Source organism: Lissotriton vulgaris, chromosome 1_1, assembly GCF_964263255.1.
Source record: "Lissotriton vulgaris chromosome 1_1, aLisVul1.2, whole genome shotgun sequence".
Lineage (NCBI taxonomy): Eukaryota > Metazoa > Chordata > Amphibia > Caudata > Salamandridae > Lissotriton > Lissotriton vulgaris.
This window is the reverse complement of record NC_141685.1, coordinates 1413213951-1413236075: the sequence shown is the minus strand read 5'-3', so window position 1 is coordinate 1413236075 and position 22125 is coordinate 1413213951. Positions and strand designations below refer to the sequence as shown.

Sequence of the window (22125 nt, the reverse complement as noted above, 5' to 3'; positions counted from 1 at the left end):
CTCGATCAGTAGGTGTTCTCCTTTGATGTGAGAGGGCAGCCACTCACACTCTCGCAGCGCGGACCCCCAAAAGCAAAACTCCTTGCATTTAGAATATGTGAAGAGGACTTAGAGAGTAGGCCTCTCTAGACCAAGTAGTTTCTCAGAATTTAACATGGAACAAATGAAGGCCTTCATTCCAAAAGTATTTAGATGTGATGACACTAGAAAAAGAAAATTGGATGAAAGCATCATGTATAAAACATTTGATCTAGAGACAATTGAAGTATTTCATAACGTGCACACGTGTGCTAATTAAATGCAGCACTTAATAAACTGTGCCCCACCCTGACAATTTTATTTTATGAAAAATCTAACATTTCTTGATAAATTCATTGCTTTGTTGACTATTTTCTACAGGGAAAACTATTGAAATCGGTTAGGACACTGTATTAGAGTTGACCGGTTGGACAGTTTTAGGTTATATCACCATCTCCTAAAATCGATGAGTTCATGAAACCTCAAGTGATAAAAGAATATGAGGCAATTCAGACACTTTATTTGACTCTTATCAACATTGTTATTCACTTACATTAACTAGAGTACATTTTGTAAATGTGTTACTTAATGTCTTGTAATCGTTTGCGCCTTTAAAAGTTGCACTGAAGCAGCTCTGATGTTGCCAGCACTAGCCGCGTCATAGCACTTTTTAGGTCTCGCCTGGCGTTGCAGTGCAAAGCGATGCACGCTAGGCGAGAGATATTGTAAGAGATCAGATTTCAGAAGGGGGCTTGAAGCCCCCGCCCCTCATTTCCATTGGCTGGCATCACCGTTTATGCTGAATAGTGGCATGCCATTGGAAATGGGGGTTAGTAGTCGCTGCCCTTTCTCCTTTACGTCCGGCCGGTCCGGACAGGGTCATCTGCTTTGCGGCTGTCGCAAAGCAATTTCTTATCTTTATGGGGGCCATCTGTTTTCACTCAGCCCGTGTTTATTTTTGCATGGTGCTTTCACTTAAAGTGAAAGCGTGATGCAAATATAAACATGCAGCTGAGTGAAAACAGATGGCCCCATGCCTACCCGCAATGGCGAGTGCTTGTTCTATAAGTGCCTTTCCGTGCAGTGACGGAACGTTAGCGTCTGCTACCTCTTTGGCTGCACTGTTTCTTTACAATGTGACCTACACCAGACTGTGTCCATACTGCAGTGACCGCGCAAGGGAGCTAGCCTTTAATGCAGTGACTTCCCACCGGGTGCTAGTAACCCACACTGGGAGCTAGTCTTACCCCAGCAATATTCTACCAAGAGTTTGCTTTTACTGCAACACGAGCATACTGCAAGCTGTGCTCACTCAAGGCCGATCACACTGAGAGCTAACCCCTGCTACAGTCATTGCGCACAGGATGTTGTCCCTTACTGCAGGGACATCACACTGAGAGCTGCACTTACACTAGTCCATTACACTGAGGGCCCCTGCTGTAGTCTCCAGACAGTGACAGCGGTCTTTACTTCAGTGATGCTATTACTGCAGTCACAGTGCACCTGTTTCTGTCTTTACTGCAGCACACTGGGCGCGCCTACCGTTACATCAGTGCCACACTGCAAGCGGCATTCACAGCACTGTGATTACCCTTTGCTGCCCACACTGCAGTGAACTGATGCCCTCTTATGCCAGTGACACCGTAATTGAGAGTTTTGGTCACTGTGGAGAGAGACAAGACTGTGTTCTACGCTACTCCCACCCCAGCTATACCCGAAGCATCCCCCTGTAACACCTCTGCAGCGAGGATATCCTCCAGCGAGCCTGCCCCTCACCTCAGCGGCCCCCGTGATCTCCCTCTGGCATATGTCCCCCCCCCCTTCCCCGAGCAGCTCTCTGTTCCACTACACTTTACGTCTGCCGATCTTTGCGGATCTTGAGCACCACCCCCACCCCAGTGTACATCTGAGGCTTCATCAGATCGTCACCTTGGCTCGTCTGCACATCTCCTCTGGGTGTCACGTGCCCCTTCTTTACCTCTTTCCCAGAGTAGATCTCCCCCTCTGATCCATCTCCCTAGTAGATCTCGCTCCTGAAGATTTCCTCGCAGAGCACATCACCCATGGAGATCTCTGTCGCAGGACACATCCCACCCTCTTTGTCTCGTCCACATTTCATACCGTACTGCAGACCTCTTGCCTGTTGTGTTTATTCCCAAGCAGTGATGCATACACAGACATGCTGTTTGCAGGGAAACGGAGGTGACGTGACCGCTGAGTGTACTTTTTTTTAACAATAATTATTAGTATGAGGGATACACATTCCCAAGTATGCCCCTTTTTGCAATTAATTGACACTCCTGCAAAAAATCTGGGTAATTGTGTTGATCTTCACAGTGATGATGCCATACCTGGGCTGGTTTAACATCATATGTATAAGATGACTCAATACATCCTTGACAAACTGTTGAGAGCCAAAAAAACACGTGGCCCCACTCCTGTGTATCCTCTTTCACAGTGTCTGCACTGAAAACCACACCCAGTCTGAACAAGCATTTGCAATGCAATAGGTCTCACATTTGTGAGAGTTTAAGCTATTGGCATTGTAAATGACAGTGCCCTTTATTTAGGTTTTAAAAACCAACACGTAAATAAAAGACATTGCCATTTACAATGCCAATATCTCAAACTCTCGCAACTGCGAGACCTATTGCATTGCGAATGCTTGTTTTTTGCTGCTTCCAGCCATGTTTGGTTGAAATCTTGCTAGTATACAACATGGCTGTAAGCCAAGAACTCTCTCGTAGACCAGAAGTATTGGGTTTGCCGATGCTTGTTTATCTTCTTGGTCTCATATAAACCATCCTGCATGGCTACCTCTTGTTCCCTCTTCTGGACTGAGCCTTGACTGTTCTTCATTGCTAGAGGGTCCTGGCCAGAGGAACAAGAAATATCCATATGTTTAGCCTGACCTAGACACTGAATACCTGGACCAAAATAACATTTAATATAATTGTATTGTAATGACATTTCTATAGTGCCTTCTATGCCTGTGGGCGCTGAAATGCATTGTCTGATAGGTAGCACTTATTACATGGAGGCGCTATTCACGCAATATTATCTCTGTGATGCTCTATATGGTTTGTAGATAACGTGCCTGGGGGTCAGAGCTCTGCTTTTATTTGGTGTTCTTTTTAGCACCTACACGTGAATGTGAAGCGGAAAAGAAAACTGATAGGATACATAAGTATAAAGAGCAGCTGGTTGGATGGATATGAAATGTGAACGCGCGTTGCGGCCATGTGGGCAGTTTTTTGGTGCTGGGTCTATGGCAGAGACTCCTGAACATTTTACTGAAAGAGTGTAACTGCACATGTGCATGCAGGTAGGGGAAAGTGAGAATAGTTGCAGTCATATATGCATATACCTAGAATCTTTGTACTGGTTTCATGCGGTAAGGGCATACCAAATTATGTGGCAGGGTTGACTACATTATGCAGCAATAAAAGGCAAATAATATGTCATAATTTGGCACATTTTGTGATAGCATTGCTTCGTTATTTTGTAATTTTTACATATAGTAACAATGTCTGGGCAAATATTTCACTTACTTACCCGTGCAACAAACAAATAGAGCGATGAACAATTAATTGTATGATGACTTGTCCGCCTTAGGAAGGGCCTTCCATCTTTTAATAACTTTTGGTCCATTTGAGCTAGAAGTAAAACATATTTTTTATTAAAATGTGCAGATTATGCAGGAAATGGTGTACGTGCGAACTATGGGATATCTGTAATTATGTGAATAACGCTGCAACCACAGAATCACATAATTCTAGTGGCCCTGTATGTAGTTCATGCCAAAAGAATTAGATTGTGGTGTTCTATTATCCACTGTTGATTGTGATGTAAGGTATGTCATGGCTTGAGCAGCAAATATTGAGGGCTACATAAGCCATACGTCTTGGTTACTCCACCTAGTTGTAGCACAGATCGACCTGTAATAAGGGCTTTCCACATCTGTCCCTCATATTTGTTGCCAGTGTTAGTTGGGGCATGACAGTAGGGCGTTACAATAAGATTTTGCTGCCTGATGCTTTTGCTGCCTCAACATCAGAAGTTTGCTGAGTTTGAGTGTAACAGGTAATTTACTTTAACCTTTCAGGAGGAAAAAAAGTGTTTTCTTTGCGATTCGAGGGAACCTTTCAACGAAACCACCCACCAAGATAGCCATCGGATAGAAAATGTGGTCACGACATTTGCTCCCAATCGACTTGACATGTGGTGGCAGTCAGAGACAGGTAATATACAATTCACCGTTTTGCTATACCTCAGAGAAGGACGTTGTTACGACTTTGTTGGTCAGGAATGGTTTCTTTGAGATTGCACAGCTGTCTCATCTACTAAGTTGGAAGGCTTTGCTTGGTCCATGTGCTGGCATTATTTAATGCAGATTTTCTCAACCAACACAAAGAAAGATATTTCAGATAAACGAACTATTTAGAATATAATAAAGATAAAATATTCCACAAGGCATGTGGAAATTAATAACCACTCTAGGAAAAGGAACCGTCAGTTTTACCACTTCCATGTTGTAAGATTTCAATAAAAATCAGCGCGTGTGCTCGATTGAGCACACGCGCTGATTGTGAACGGGGGCATTGACGGTCAACAACGATACGGGCGAGAGCCATCCTAAACAAAGTATGAAGTGGAGTCCCATGGATAAGACAAAGTGGACATTATAACAGAAGACCCCCGTAGAACCCCTATGCGGGTTGGAATTTTCACCGCATACCAACAATAAGAGAACCGATCTGGAATTAGCCTTGAAAAAGTCGTTGGGTTACACTCCCATTCACGACAAAACACGTGTCGGCTGTGTGGAGAACTTCCAGCTTTCAAGAATAAATATAATACGTGTATTAACCAAGAACTACGTACTGTGATTGTGTCAAAGGGGTGGCAACGCCTATACATAATTATATTGTGATACACGTTTGCTAAGGAGTTGTTTCGTTCGGCTGTCTAGTGGTTGGTTTGGAAGATTTAGTACTTTTTTAAATGTTTTTTTCCCTCGGGCCATTGACATGGGCTGAGTCGATATGACGCACTATCAGGGCCGGCTCTAGGGCGGTGCGACCGGTGCCATCGCCCCAGGTGCTGGCTTCCTGGGGCGCAGTGTTTGCAACTTTATTATGCTTTCAAAGCACCTGCTGCCGCGTTCCTACCGGCATTTACCAGGCCTCACAAAAATGGCAAGATGACTCCTGTGATTAGTGTTCTTCCTGGAGAGAGATCAGAGTTTTGTATAGTTGTAGTTTTGACTTATGTGAAGGTAGCACAGAGGGTTAATATGCCTGCTGCAAAGAACGTGTACCAAGTAGATTACAGAGTGCATTTAATGTAAATGGATCAACAGGTTACTGCTTTTAAAAGAGCCTTTTGTTATTTTCAATGTATAACTTCTAAAGTCCTAATATAGAACAGTGAGGTATTAATTTTCATCATAGAATCTGCTAAGCAGAAGGGTGTGGGGGCAGGAAGGGGTGAAGAGGTAGTAGTGGTTTAAAACTCCCTCGCGAGTCCGACGGTCTGCCACAGAATAACCACCAAAGACATATATGTTTTATGTTATCTTATATGTACCTGCTAGATATGTGATCAACCGCGAATACCTAAATGTTCCATGTTCTATGTGTACAAGTCAGATGGGCAGATAAGCGCGGACTGTTAGGCCCAATCGCTTACCCCACAAATACACGAAGCCAATATTGTAAGTTGTGTGCCCCTATTAGACCGTCCGCAAAAATGTGTTATTTGTTATATGTCATGTCATATAGTGTTATGTTAAAATACCAATAAAAATATTTAAAACAAAAAAAACTGCATTAAAAAACTGCAAGGTATACATTAGAACATTGATCAATGTTGCAAAAAGGGTTAATTTGGGCATAAATCGATTATTATTAAAGAAAATTCCCAACTATGCGGTTTCTTTCTTGACTCTGAGTTTGTGCTTCTCCAAACCAAGCACTCCTAAACTATACTGCCTCCCACTTTGGATAACATGTGACTCCTACACTTTTAGACCTTCAAACACATAATCTATATTAGAGTTAATGGCATTATTCAGCTATTTTTGTTCGGATATAAACCACGTTTGTGCAAATTCCAATAGACACACATCCGTGTTTAAACTCAATAAGCGGGGAGGGGGCGTAATAATTCCCCCCTATGGACGTTAGCAAAGCACATCTGGAAACGCGCCATTTATTAGTTTGGTGCTTGACTGTAGTGAAAAAAGAGCTATAGAGCAGGGAGGCAAGAAACCAAAGAAAACCAGGCGCTTTGTTTACATTTATGATCAAGATAATAGACATTTATGCTTCAATTGGCTCTCCAGGTGTGTACTCAATCCCAGGAGCGTGCCTCCTTTGGATAGAAGGAATGCATTTTTTCACCACGTTCCCACCATCAGTCTGTTAGCGATCCAGAGTACACAGCGAGAGATGCACATCCGGGCTACTCCCTTCGTCCAATCACAAGCAGTCGACGTAAGGAAAGTGGACGTTCTCTTTCATCGTCATGGGACGACTGAGTGTTGTATATCTTAAATAAGTGGGACAGGGCACTAGCTATTAATTCTCATTCTTTATTTCTTATTCTTACACGTTATAAAAGCGTGCAGGGGGGCTAATAAGACATAACAACTTGTATTTTTTTTAATGTATTTCTTTATTACCATTTTTCAAAATAGAAGTAATCAAATAGAAAACACACCGGTTCACGGCCGGAATCTTCGCAATTGCAGTGTAAATGCAGCAGCTCCCTCAGGCTGATTCGAATCTCAGTTAGACTCTCACCTTCATTGCTGGTGCGACACAGGAGGGAAAGGGTAGGGGGAGGTGTGGAGAGGGCTGCAAGAAAAGGAAAGTATCATTCACGAATCCGCAGACAACAAGTAGTGATGTTTGCCTGCATCCACTTCATGTGATCTATGGCTGCGCCACTGCTGCTGCCAAGTTTACGGTTGAGATCTCCAGGGCCTAATAAGGCTCCGAGAGGTGGGCCGATGCCCCCCCCTCCCCTTAGAAATCGGCCCCGGGGGATGGGGCCCCCAGGGTCTCATAAGGCCCCGGTAGGTGGACCAATGCCCCCCTCCTCTTAGAAGTTGACCCCGGGGGATGGGGCCCCCAGGGTCTCATAAGGCCCCGGTAGGTGGACCAATGCCCCCCTCCTCTTAGAAGTTGACCCAGGGGGATGGGGCCCCCAGGGTCTCATAAGGCTCCGGGAGGTGGAGCCCCCTCCCCTTAGATTTCGGCCCCTGGGGATGGGGTGCCTATTAAGACTTCGGGATGGGGGCCATGTGGCCCCCCTCTCCTTAATAATATAAATCACCCCCTGCAGGGATGGCTCCCTGGGGCCTAATGTGGCTTGTAGGAGGAGGCCACGCTGATGTTTGGTAGTTGTGTCTTTGTAAACAGTATTTAGTTATTAAGGCTCTCTGTTGTAGATTCTCTCTAGTGCTATTGTGTACTTGCTGCTTGTGTTTTCCTGGTTGATCAGTTGCTTTACAGTTCTTTTCCTGCTATTGAAGCTTACATTATACCTTCCTTCTGTGCCTTTTTGTAGGTTTGGAAAATGTAACAATCCAGCTGGATCTGGAAGCAGAGTTCCACTTCACCCATCTGATTATGACTTTCAAGGTAAGGAATCCATAACCTCCCCTGTAAGAGACGAGTACAGAAAGTGTGTAATTGCATTTCGTTTGGCCGGCAATGGACGAGTCCGCAGGGTATTGTTCTCAAATGTGAACGCTTGTGAAGGAAGCTCTAAGTGGGGTGAAATTTAAACAGGTGTGGTATGCACAACAGTGCAGAGATTTTCTTTAACATTTTTATTTCATGATTGTGAATAGTGAAGTTCGAAATAACAAGTAAAACAACAAAATACAATGTTTAGGCAGGGGCAGCATCAGATTCTTGATTTCTGAAAGTTGAACATTAAACACTTTTGTTCATGATGCAAATTTGCTAAAACAAGCCATCTTTTGTAGTGAGCTTGACAGTGGTAACCATGATCTTGGCAATGGAGCTCTGCAGGCAGGAGGAACATCTGTGTACAATGTGCCTTTGTTTCCCTTCCAAGAAGATGTCTAAGCATGCTGGTGTGCGTTTAGCTTTTAATAAGTTTTATGAACCTTAAATCAATTAGTACGTCAAGGGAGTAATCGCCGGTGGTATTGAGCCGCGCCCCAATTAGTCAGCAGGATCAACCGAAGCGTCAACCAGATGGCCAGATACACCTCTCTTTCTCTCTCTACCCTTCCTCTCCTCTCTCGCCCTCTCTCCCTCTCTCCCTCTCTCCTCTCTCTCCATCCTGTTTATTTATTTTTTGTTCGTTTTTTTACATTTCCCCTTCATAGTTTGCTTTGCTTTATAGCCCTTTATATCTGCTTTATATATATTTTGTGGCCCTATGTAGCTTCAAGTTATGATGGACATGCACCTGGTAGCTCCCTCCTCGTGATTAACATGTACTCACAGCGCCGGGACACCCCCGTCGGGGGTAGCTGCGCGTTTTATAAGCTTCTTAAATAAATAAAATAGCAGCTTACTTCCTTCCCCCTTCTTATTTTGGGTTTTCAATACCGTGTTTTTTGTTCGCTAAAAGATTGTCTACTTTAAAAAATGTTTTCCCATTTTTTGTGAAAGCTAAATTGTTTTCATTTACACCTAGTGAGCACCGCTCTTCTACAAAACCTCAAATGAAAAAGAAGTTAAAAATTTTGCACCACCTTCTGTGTTTTGAGACACAATAACTGTGCTCACCTTCTTCCATTATTGATTGACTTGAAGCTATGCGAGCACTTAAGCAGGATTCTCCAAAGTCGGTCCTGGAGGGCAGGATCCCTGCCAGATTTTTAGGATGACTACTTGTATCTAAATAGAGATATACACAAATTCTGGCATGGATCCGGCCCTCCAGGACCGACTTTTGAGAACCCTGAAAGCCTTCATATTCAAGATCAAGCTTCTCCAACTAGTAGCGCAGTAGCTTTTAGAAGCTCTTTTTTGTTGAAAAAATACTTGTATCCCAAGTTGACCAGTCTGTATTCGAGATGAAAATGTGTGGGGAAGCCCATCTCTCCTGCCTTGACGTTCGCCCCTCGCTGGGAGCTAGGAGATCAGAAGACCAGGAGGAGGACTACACTCCAGCATTCCTTGCGGACACGTGTGTTGCCGCCAACGCTGCTGCTTCTTTCAGCACCAGGAGGTACCTTCAAAAGCCATCAGGGACTCCCGCAGCGCAAGACACGCGCGGGCGTGCCCTGGCCTAGCCGGGCCCAAGCTGGGCCCAAGCTGGGCCCAAGCTGGGCCCATCTGCGCCTGTCCGAGAACATGAGAGGCTGGGCTGGGCCACACCTCTAAAGCTGGACACCCTGACTAATGGAGTAAAGGTCAGAATTTATTTTATTTATCTTTACTTCGTAGAGATCCAATCTTATTGAATTAACTCCGGAATCTCTTCTGAATATTAAGGGTTGTTGGCAATTTTGCCCGCCACAGTCCGGTTCCCCTTTTAACTCCCTAAAGTGAAGGTTTGGCACAAAGGACGTGGCTGAGGGTTGTCTGTGTTAAATAGATGTAAGATCATCCTAACGGTCTATTTGAAATCATGAGAAAGCGTACTTGTGTGGGGAAAACCCATCCTCGATCCACACAAATATCAACGCCCAGCCAGCGATCTTCCATTGACAGGATGCTCCAGAGGGCAATAGGAGTAGTGGCAATGGAAATTGAATTGCTAGAAAGGCGTCTATCCTTGAGCACAGCTCTGGCCGCACCCCTTCCTAGCCAGAATGACTCTCCTTCCTTACCAGCTCTGGCTTTGGACTCACCTATTCACCACCCAAAGACACGTGCTAATTATCACAAGTCACCTGGCCCCAAAGAGCTTCCTGAACACATTCTTACTGGTTTACCCCGAATAAGTAAACATAAACCAACAGCAAACACTGGGCACAGATGCAAGAAGTGTCCCACAGAATGCCTGGTGCCCGACGATTTGGGAGAGGCGGAGATGGGGTCCTCCCTACAAGAAGGCTTGGGGCAGCCACCATGGGTACACAAACTGGTCAAGGACATGCAGGCCCAAATGAGGGTTATTGTAAAGGACAAACTCAATAATCTGTTGGAGAGGGTAGATAAGCTCGTGTCTCTGGTTGAAACCTGGGCTGGCAAGACTGAGGCACTTTTAAGGGTGAACGAGCCTGCAAGATATTCAGATTTGCAACAAATCCCTCCCGCTACCAGGGTGGAGCATACACTGCCAAGTCCTACGTCACCCAACACACAACCGCACTAGCCAGGAGGGAGGGAAGAAACTGTTTAGTTACTTACCTAGGCCAAGGATTAATGACAACTCTGACAGGCAGGGGCAAACCCAGGAGCAAGCGACAGGGACAGACAGTAGGTCCCATATAGCGAGGTCACAGGTCTGTGAACAACTTCAACAGGGGTCTAGTCATAAAGCTGGTGCAAATTCCGCATTACGTCTAGAAAGTGATGAAGTAAGCCCAGCCTTGCCATTTATTAATCTCGCCCGCCCTCCACACCATACGTAATGTTCCAGGGCTGAACAAGGGCTTTAGGGAATCCTACTCTGCACGTAAAAATAAACGTATATTTGAGTTGGCCAGGTATTGACATTTCTCCTACAAGAACTCAGATGATATACTCACGACTCGCAGAGTGGGATGGGTAGGCGTAGGCTGAAAGACGTCTCGGGGAACTGTGTTGTGATTAATTTTAGGTCTCCAAATGTAGAACAAACACTCTTAGATGGGACCCATCGAATGGGGGAGGGGGTATAGGGTCTTTCCCTCTGGGTTATTTCTATCCCTCAAGTCTTACCCATCAACCAGAAGGCAGGATGGTCATCGGAGGGGTGTGTGGAATAGGACCAAGCAATATTCCACAAGGGGACCAAACCAACCTGCCTATTTTTCTATAATCTACCATTCTCTAATAGATTTGATTAACTGGAACTGGTGGATTGACCCGCATGTATGGGGCTCCCACATGGGAGCGCCCACCTTCAAGGGGAATCTATAAGGGGTTTATTTTGTCAGGGCCCGATGTCACAAGGGCAGGGGTACCCCAAACAAAGTGGAAGAGCTTGTGGCTCAGGTGGATGCAGAGAGTGGAGTAGAAAATAGAGGATGGAAGGTGGTTGCTAGCACTCAAACTGCCCGACCACCCACTGTAGACCCCACGGCCATCTATAGACCAACAGTGGGTGAGTGTAAACACCACAGATAATACCGCTGGCCACCTCGCCATAAATAAAAGCCCACAGTTAGCTAGGTTGAAGGCGATAAGCCCACTGTCTCAAAGCCTCACAGTGAAGCAGGGTGCTCACCTCTCAAACCCAGAAGCATGCAAGGGTCCTCACAGGTTGGAGGGCCTTTCTTGGAACATAGCGGGTCTCTCCTCCAAACTGGATAATCCAGAATGGGGGTGATTTATTGGTCAACACGAAATCTGATTGTTCCAGGAAACCTGGGCTAGGACAGACATTCACAGAGTGAGCTATACGACGTTCATTCTAGCAGCCTCCAGCGTGGGCAGGGGAAGGCCATCAGGGGGATTATATACTTGGGTTGGTGTGCACTTCGGATGTGTGGCCAAACAGATAGAGACCTAATCACATGACATTATCTGCATTTTTCTGACATTCCCCATGAAGACTAGAATTGCCTTGATAAATGTCTATTCTCATCCAGTCCGCTATGGCGTAGAATCACCAACCCTTGACCGACTGACAGACATTCTTCCATCAATTCCTTACACCCTTAGGTTATAATTGGTGGGGATTTTAAATGTCAGTACGAACCACTGAATGTCTGGTTCATTTGTAACCAACCCAAATGATGAGGACGTTCATTTGTAACCAACCCAAATGATGAGGACCTCCACTGGTCTATTCCGGATACCCCCCCCCCCCCCCTTAGCACTTGCACGGGCCCCACTAGTGTTGCAGATGAACACCCTCAAACTCAATCACTCTTTGAGAGCATGTAATGGATGCACTAAATCTGATACACCAGGGGGAAGCATCTATCATAGATTATATCTTGGTAGACACTAAATCATGGCATGGGGTGATCGACTTTAATATCATGCCCCGCCTTGACAGTGACCACAATGCTCTCATATTAGTGGTAACTTCACCTTGTGATAAGAACGTATCTGTAGTATTATCATCACCTGATCATAGTTTAAAATTGAGCAACTGTAGGAGGAGATGCATAATTTTGGGCTACAGTAAGGCAGTGTAGCGATCGTAGAGCGTGGCCGAACCACCTAAGAGGGTTCGGGGGGTTCTCACTCACTCACTCTGTCTGTCTCCCTCTCTCTCTCTCTCTCTCCCTCCCCCTCTCAATCTCTCTCTCTCTCTGTCTCCCTCTGTCGGTCTCCCTCGGTCTGTCTACCTCCCTCTGTCTCTTTGTCCGTCTTGCTCCCTCTCTCGCTCCCTGTTGTCCTCCTTCCGCTCTCTGTCTCCCTCTCTCTCCATCCCTCCCTCTCTCTCGGACTCCCTCTCTCTCGGACTCCCTCTCTCTCGGACTCCCTCTCTCTCGGACTCCCTCTCTCTCGGACTCCCTCTCTCTCGGACTCCCTCTCTCTCGGACTCCCTCTCTCTCGGACTCCCTCTCTCTCGGACTCCCTCTCTCTCGGACTCCCTCTCTCTCGGGCTCCCTCTCTCTCGGGCTCCCTCTCTCTCGGGCTCCCTCTCCCTCTCCCTCGGGCTCCCTCTCCCTCTCCCTCGGACTCCCTCTCCCTCGGACTCACTCTCCCTCGGACTCACTCTCCCTCGGACTCCCTCTCCCTCGGACTCCCTCTCCCTCGGACTCCCTCTCCCTCGGACTCCCTCTCCCTCGGACTCCCTCTCCCTCGGACTCCCTCTCCCCCGGACTCCCTCTCCCCCGGTCTCCCTCTCCCCCGGTCTCCCTCTCCCCCGGTCTCCCTCTCCCCCGGTCTCCCTCTCCCCCGGTCTCCATCTCTCCCCCGGTCTCCATCTCTCCCCCGGTCTCCATCTCTCCCCCGGTCTCCATCTCTCCCCCGGTCTCCATCTCTCCCCCGGTCTCCATCTCTCCCCCGGTCTCCATCTCTCCCCCGGTCTCCATCTCTCCCCCGGTCTCCATCTCTCCCCCGGTCTCCACTCTCCCCCGGTCTCCATCTCCCCCGGTCTCCATCTCCCCCGGTCTCCATCTCTCCCCCGGTCTCCCTCTCCCCCGGTCTCCCTCTCCCCCGGTCTCCCTCTCCCCCGGTCTCCCTCTCCCCCGGTCTCCCTCTCCCCCGGTCTCCCTCTCCCCCGGTCTCCCTCTCCCCCGGTCTCCCTCTCCCCCGGTCTCCCTCTCCCCCGGTCTCCCTCTCCCCTGGTCTCCCTCTTTCTCGGTCTCCCTCTCCCTCTCCCTCTTTCTCGGTCTCCCTCTCCCTCTCCCTCTTTCTCGGTCTCCCTCTCCCTCTCCCTCTTTCTCGGTCTCCCTCTCCCTCTCCCTCTTTCTCGGTCTCCCTCTCCCTCTCCCTCTTTCTCGGTCTCCCTCTCCCTCTCCCTCTTTCTCGGTCTCCCTCTCCCTCTTTCTCGGTCTCCCTCTCCCTCTTTCTCGGTCTCCCTCTCCCTCTTTCTCGGTCTCCCTCTCCCTCTTTCTCGGTCTCCCTCTCCCTCTTTCTCGGTCTCCCTCTGTCTCTGTCGGTCTCCCTCTGTCTCTGTCGGTCTCCCTCTGTCTCTGTCGGTCTCCCTCTGTCTCTGTCGGTCTCCCTCTGTCTCTGTCGGTCTCCCTCTGTCTCTGTCGGTCTCCCTCTGTCTCTGTCGGTCTCCCTCTGTCTCTCTCCCTCTGTCTTTCTCCCTCTGTCTTTCTCCCTCTGTCTTTCTCGGTCTCCCTCTCTCGGTCTCCCTCTCTCGGTCTCCCTCTCTCGGTCTCCCTCTCTCGGTCTCCCTCTCTCGGTCTCCCTCTCTCGGTCTCCCTCTCTTGGTCTCCCTCTCTTGGTCTCCCTCTCTTGGTCTCCCTCTCTTGGTCTCCCTCTCTTGGTCTCCCTCTGTCTGTCTACCTCCCTCGGTCTCTTTGTCTCTCTCTCTCCCTCGGTCTCCCGCCCTCTGTCTCCTGCCCTCTCTGTCTCCCGCCCCCTCTGTCAGTCTCCCTCTGTCCCCTCACCCCGCGTGTGTGGCAGCCTGGGCAGAGACAGCTTCCTGGACACACACACCGCAGCACCCCAGTACTTCGCAGGTCTTTAAAAGACCATTTACTGCTTTGTTTAGCAGAGTGTCAGGGAGTCTGGGCTGCTGTGGCGATGTTTGCTGACACTCTTTCAAAGGACTGCCTCTTAATTAGCAGCAGTTATGTGCTAAGTGCCCATTGATACCAGTGCCATCCCTCGACACATCCATCCTTTGCAGGTGACACAGTACTGTGTCGGGACACACAGTTTGGAAAGCTCTGCTCTAGCACCCCCTCTTACACCTCTCAGAATGGACCTGGGGATTAGGCCAATTTCTGATGACGCCGCCCTCAGACCCCTCTTTTACTAGCGCAGTCTGTGGAGCACCCCTGAACTGTCAGCATATAGGGAAGAGCTGAGTGCAGTGTTGAGGCTACAGGATGCGGGCAAACTCGATTGGCTGGCACACATTAGAAACACCTGCGTCGTTATAGGGAGAGGTAATCTCTGGACCAATGCAGAAGAAACTTGCCTTGCTACACCTTGGAAGCCCTGGTGGAAAGTTATAAGGAGTACAAACTAACCCAGGCTATAGGGAGTCACTCAGCTGAGTGTTTAACACTTGAGGTTTTACAAGTTAAAGACCAATACAGACTAGAATCGGCTCTGGACAACATTCAGCCACTCTTGGCCGAGAAACTATACCTGGAAAAAGTAGAGTTCCCTTGAACAAAGCTATAAGGAATTTGGCAAGAACAATCAATACCTTAATTGCACAAATTCATAAACAAATTGACAAATTTAATTAAAAATAGAGATCACAATTTATTATGTATACATACAATAAAAATACAGTAAAATACAATATATTATTAAACTTTACACTACTGGAAACTTAAGTAAAAGAACATTTCAACACAAATCATAAAACTCGTGACATTCAATTATGACCCGCATAATTGGTGCAAAAAGACAGAAACAGTAAGACATAGAAGTTGTACAATACTACTCGTATATTCGGATTCCGATCAAAACCCTTACGTTGTTTAAAATAGAACCTGTATCAAGGTTGTGGGCGGGTAATTAGCGATGTGGAAGTGAGCTGTAAATATTGCTCCTTTTTACCGCTGTCGGAGGCACAGCCCTATATTTTCTGTGGTCCTCGTTTGCAGGGATCGACCGCTTTTGCGTACAATCTTGGCGCCCAACTTCTCTGTTTTCCGTGGCGTTTCCCCAAACAGAGAAGTTGGGCGCCAAGATTACCCGCCCACAACCTTGATACAGGTTCTATTTTAAACAACGTGAGGGTTTTGATCGTTCCGTGCATGGTGCAGCTTTTTTATTCAACCAGAAGCAACACCCCAGAACCATATTAAAGGTTAGAGGCCTTGATTCTGTGTATCGTGCCATATATCAGCAAATAGAGGAACGCGGTTTTTGGAACGGTTTTACTATTGTGCACACTAGGGGAAACTCTATGACCCCCTGGTTACGACAGACATTGTGTTTAGTCTTGAGAAAGGTGGCAAAAATCAAGAAAATCCACCGAAACGCGTCAACGCTTTCTTGTTTTGTATAATTCAAGACTCTGTCATCGTTGTAGATATATTGATTATTCAAAGACACAACATCGATGTTATAAACTAGGAGTCCGAATATACGAGTAGTATTGTACAACTTCTATTATTTCAAATCTTGCAGATATAGGGGAGAGTGGCGAGTGTCTGCTTATGGGGTAGAATAGTATTGAGCTAAAGCTGCCTAATTTCTTACTGGTTTATTTGGTCCATTTGCAAGAGACAAAAGATGCTCCTATTTCAAATACCTACCATTACAAACAAGCATTTGAAATGCAGTAGATCTCGCATTTACTAAAGTTTAAGCTATTGGCATTGTAAATGACAATGCGATTTATATATTTTTTTAAAACCCAAACATAAATAAAAGGCATTGTCATTTACAATGCCAATAGCTCCAACTCGCATAAATGCGAGACCTATTGCATTGCAAATGGTAGGCATCCCTGGCAACGGGAGGGAGGGTGGGGGACAGGCACGGACAACGGGAGGTAGGGCGCGGATGGGTAAAAAGGTACGACAACGAGAGGGAGGGAGGGCGGTCGGGTGGTCAAGAAGGTACAGACAACTGAAGGGAGGGCGAGGTTGTAAAGAAAGCACCAAAGCACGTTGTGCCTGCAGTAAGAGAAACTTGATAAAGAAAGTAGTGCTCACAGTCTAAATAACACGTACTGTTGTACTGTGTAACAACGGAAGTAAATGGGCCCGTCACCATGGGAGGGGAAAAATGACGAGGAGGTGGTACTAAGGAGGGAATAAGAAGCCTGTTCACAAATCAGAAGCCAGCATTTAGTACAGACGACACGGACACAAGCCTATTACAAATATGGGCGAGAGTGGGCGGGGCTTCTATTCCCTACTCCACTACCACAAGTCTCGCAGAGCAGTGCATGCGCGCTGGCTCTAGGCTCGACCTAAAAAGGACACAAATATGTGGCTTATATTGGTTCATAGGGTGGTTTTTATACCCGTTGAGTAGTGTTCAGAGCGGAATTACTGTGGCAGTTAAAGCTTCTACAATTTGAATGAACATAAGTGTTGGAAGTTACCTCCCTAACAGTGGTGGCTTCTCTTCACTTTATAGAATGCAGTCATGCTTTCCTACATGTTGACAGCCTGCTAATTAGAGCCTTTATTCAGGTTTTAGCCCCTTATGCAACAGATCTCTTTATCTTTTTTTTTTTCATCAGCTAACAAAAGCAACCCCTCAAATCATTCCTTTAGCTTCAGAATATGTGGGATTTGTCTTGACATTCAAATGGATTGCCTAAATTCTTTGTAAGGACAGAAAAAGTGATCGATGTTATTGACAAACCCTCCTAACCATAGTTCTACTGGCTAGCATTCCCTTACATTGTTTTTACCAGCCTGTATTACAGAAAGGAACCAGCCATATGCAAATTAGTCTCAGTCCTGTTACAAAAAGGTGGGCCAGATAAAGCTACTAAGATCAACTTACTTCTTTGCACTGGGCTCACTTTACGCTCCCAGCACTGGTTTAAACCAAGATTATCCCACTCCCAAAGTTTGTTATCCTTTTATGGTGTTTACAGTCTCAGTTTTACTCTGGTTCAGAGTCATTGTGGCCTTGGTGAGGTTGGATTCCTCACTTTCTGTTTGATCATGTGGAGGACTTTAGGAAATTTACATTAAAACCTAATTACATTCTTTTAAAATGCGCAAGTATTTGCATATCAAGATATGTACAACTGAAGAAGAATGGCTAAAGTTGCAGCCTCTATATACTGATGATAAAAATAACAACAATTTAAAAGAAGTGTTGGTTGCTCTGTAAATAGAATTGCATTCAAGGGTAATGGGCAGAAAAACATGATGCAGTTATTCAACTTTTTTGTTTCTTCTCTTCAGACTTTTCGTCCATCCGCAATGATAATTGAAAGATCATCTGATTTTGGGAAAAAATGGCAGGTGTATCGATACTTTGCATATGACTGTGAAACATCGTTCCCAGGGATTTCACCAGGCCCAATGAAAAAAGTTGATGACGTCATATGCGATACCCGCTATTCGGACATCGAACCTTCTACTGAAGGAGAGGTTTGTAAATTGCTCAGTTATATATTATTGGCATCCTTGTTTTTACATTTTTTTTTATTGCTGTGTTAGGTAAATGACCCTTCGTGCAATAAATTCTGCCCCAAATCGTGAATCAGTTTGAAACAAGATTTAAAGATACAGATGTGAGCAGCATTTGATAAAAAAAATACTCATGTCTTTAAGAAACATCCTAAAACTAATACCAAGAAGTACTTGCTCACAGAGGCATGTTTACATCAAGCTGTGCTAAGAAAAGTTTTTTCAAAGACCATAATCCTGCCTTCCAACCTCCTGTAATCAGCAAATATCTATTGAAGGAAAGAATGCAGTTGTATAACTAGTATCAGATACTGTGTGTGAATGGTTAGAAATGTTAAATTCTTTTTATAAATGTAAATTCAAACCTCCCATTGGTACATTAACCCACTAGATGAAAGCTTGACACCATTTCATTGGTGAGCGTAAAAGCTACATTGCAGCAAAGCAAAGAACTTTGCAAACTTCACAAAGCTATGGAGTCTTTTTCATAGAATCTTGGAACTTGCCAACCCTGAGCTTGTCCTCCAGGAGCACATGGCTTCTCCTGATACATTGACTGGATTTTCCTTCCTGAGCACGGCTCGGTAATGGGCTTTCTTTAGCCCCTGACACCAAGGACTTTGTCTACATGCCTACTCGAGACAGCCAGATGGACTGCCACCGCCCTTCAACCTGCTGAGCATTACATCAGTGAAATGAGTTTTAGGTAACAATATCTTGTGAGATTCTACAGGGATAGTTAGTGGAACCCAAACTCTTTCATTATGGAAAGCCAAACTCCATAATTCTAGCAAACCAGGAATACGTTTTCAATATGTATTTAAATTCGAAATTCTATCCTGCATTCAAGGCGAGTAGTAACGTTTATAGAAACAAGCAATATAGTGTTAATGATACTTACCAGTAGGTTGAACAATAATAAATATTGTAACATTGTGATTGTATCACAAAGCTTAATTATACGGATACTTCTCACCCTACCTCCATTTCTGATAACTAAGAGAAACGCTAAAAGCGGTCTACTTCTTGTTCCAGAGATGGCTCGTAAACGTATTCCTCTTCTGAACAATAGGACAATTGTCTCGCGAAGTAGCAGCATCTTCTTTTCTCGTCTGTGTTGGCAGGCAGGCAAGATGAACCTGCAAAGTCGAGGCGCGATGTGCCTCCCTTTACCTTTCTGCGAAGGAAAGCGATTACTCCTCTGTGTGGCCCTGCTGTCTCGAGTCAGTGGGAATTCATAGTGTAAGTCTGCAGTGCTTACTGAAAATCTGTGGTGCTTCAATAAATAACAGGAGGGAGGGAGACCATACTTCCACACCATTCAGTCATAGCTCCCAAGTGAGCTCATTTATACTGCCATTTGTACTTGCTTGTTTATTTGTTTATTTATGAAAACCGACTCAGCCATTTGGGCATTGAAGTGTTTCATAAGGAAAAAAGAAAATGCAAAAACAGCACAGAACAGTAGGAAGGTTCCATTATGACAAGGGGCAACACTATTTGTCCTTTAAGGACATTTTGAATGGATTACGTTTTCAGTCCTAGAAATACAACCTCTTTGTTATTAAAGTTTCATCAGTCACGTCAGTACATTGTAATGGAAAGTTTCATTGTTATGGGGCTCTCCAAACTTTGAAAAGATTGAGGCCGAACTTCTATAGAGCAACCCCAAACTTTGAACAGGTTCGGACCGAACATTAATAGAGCAACCCCAAAATATATTTCATAATGGAAAAATCAAAACGGTTTACTTTTTTTAATGCTGGTTTAACAAACACTTAATTCTTGGCCACCACTTTTACAGGTTTACTGTTTTTAATGCTGGTTTAACAAACACTTAATGCCGGGCCACCACTTTTACAAACCATCCTAATTTTGGTGTGCATAGGAGCAGATGCAAGAAGAGACATTGCCAAAATTACACAAATTTGGCTCAAGTGGCTGAGTCCGAATATAAACTTAAACCCCGCCCTCCTGGATCCACAGCCGGAATCAGCTTAAAGTACACATAGTATATTATGTTTTAGGACCTATTTTGTGTTGGTCAATACCGGCCCTGAACGAATTAATGTGCAGTTGTATGTGAATGTACTTGTATTATTCCTATTACTTCTTAACATGGTTAGGATTGGTCATGCAATTTTATTAAATTGTCTGAGGCTAAAATGAAGTAAGGGCTTACGCGCTTTCTGGTAACGTGTGTAGTGACTTATGATTCATTGTGGCATTACATGAAGGAACTTTGGAGTTTTGGTGTAAGACTGTGGCTTTTTAAACGGTATTGCATATGTTGTCTGACACTATCAGACCTATTTAGATTCCTTTTTGTAAGCCAGAGGAAATCTGCAGAGGTGGTGTGTTATTGGGTATGGATCTAGGATATTTTATGATCAGTTGGTAAATAACTTGCTGACATGACGTATTCACAAGCTTCTTCATGTTTATGGGCGCAGAGTTGCTCCAGCTTTTTGCTGACGTAGATAGTGCAGAGTTTCTGGGATGGGGGTAATGGATGTGATAATACGGCACTGCAGAAAGGGAGGAAATGTTGAGTATTGCACATGTTTGCCATGCAAGCAGCTAACCATGGAAGTCCAGATTGCAGGGAGCTGGACACTATTGCTAATTTTAGGAGAATGCCTCTCACTATTTTCTCTAAGAGCATTCATTCTATTTTCTTAGAGCTTGAATATTTGTGTATAGATTTTTTAAATTACTTATGTCTTTAAATTTGGCCCTGCTTTTGAGTCTGGTGTCGTAACTTTAAGAATTGTTATTTCGGTCCACTAGATTCTATGTTAATATGTTTTTCCACTCCTGGTCTTTCCGGGAGAAGGAGACCAGACCCAATGTAATTGAATGTAATTCTGCTCAGAAGAACTGCATGATGGGTTGGATGCAGTAGCAGCCAAGCCCCTTTCCTCTTTCTGTTCTGACCGCATACATTGCTCCACCGTGCTAGAACCAACCTTCCTCATCCCTCCCTTAAACCTTCTATCATCTTCCACCCCACCCAGAAGTCCCCCACATACATTTACCACTTGCACAGAGCAGGTAATAAATGTATGCATGAATCCCAACGGAATTTGGAATTACATGCGGTTTTACAAATAGAAAGATTAGCCCTCCGACCCCCAAGGTAATTCCACATTCCATGAGAATTTGATAGTAGTGGAGCAGATTTACTGCATGGTAATTGTACATTTGCACACAAATTTACCTTTCTCCCAGTACCGTAGGACTCCTAATCTGGGCCCTGGAGTGCAGGCCAGGTCTCTGATTTTTTTTCTTGGTTGATATTGGCAACCTTTAGGATACTAACTTCATTCTGCTTCTTTCCCTAGATTATTTACCGTGTTTTGGATCCAGTTTTCAGAATTGAAGACCCATACAGTCCTAGAATTCAGAGTAAGTCAGATGATCGTCAATGACTGCATTCCAAATTTGAAAATTTTCACAAATATTCTAAAGGAATTTAGAGAATTAACATAATCAATTGTCCATTTTAAGTTTAATTATGCAATTTCATTCTAGAATTATATAGAAAAGAGAGTATACACTCAGTTTACCTCAATAATAACCAATAATAACTTTTTCGCTGCAGGATCCTTCAGGAAACAATATAAATGTCCAATAATACTTTTCAAGTGGCTCTGAAGTGCTTCATTATACATTTTATATGTTGGTGCAGCATGTTTTATATATAAAAGTTGTTTGTAAATGAGCTGAAGCAACATTTGAAAAAAAAAATTGGAAAAGAGGCAATCTTCACGGACTGGCAACAGTAGAGTTAAAAAATGCCCACTGTTGCATACTGGGCCATATCCAGTTGTGTACATTAGACGAGAGCTACTTGAAAAAAGCAAGCAGCTCCCTCAAGAATACATGAGGTGGTCCTGCTAACCGTGTGGCAACCAATTTACTTTGTAGATTGTTGGACATGGTTGCTCAAAAAAATCTGCCCTTCTCAACCAATCTATAGCTACATTCATTAGGATTGCTTGTTTATGCCATGTTTCCTTTGATTTTTTTTCTTTTTCTTTTTGGATCATTAGTGTTTTTGGTCTTTTGGGATATTGGACCTGCTGAATGTATTAAATTCCAAGTCCTAAACAGGTAAACAATGTTTACTGGGTAATAGGGATATTTGATGGATTTGTACAGCGTCTGTAGAGTGGACACAAATGGAGCAGGGCATTTAAGTGCCAAAACTCTAAATGTGAGCGTGCAGAGTAAGGTTTTTGCCACCACTCAGATTCAAAGTGAAC

The 22125-nt window shown here is 44.9% G+C and overlaps 1 protein-coding gene across 1 annotated transcript in view; it reads left to right on the top strand.

Moving 5' to 3' along the window:
* LOC147750619 (laminin subunit beta-1-like) overlaps positions 1-22125 on the top strand; it is a 308945-nt gene that overhangs the window by 55615 nt on the left and 231205 nt on the right. Inside the window, exons 3-6 of the mRNA XM_086967210.1 lie at positions 4124-4259; positions 7594-7667; positions 17630-17818; positions 21202-21265. Coding sequence (XP_086823336.1) covers positions 4124-4259; positions 7594-7667; positions 17630-17818; positions 21202-21265 — 463 coding nt within the window. The remainder of the gene's footprint in view (positions 1-4123; positions 4260-7593; positions 7668-17629; positions 17819-21201; positions 21266-22125) is intronic.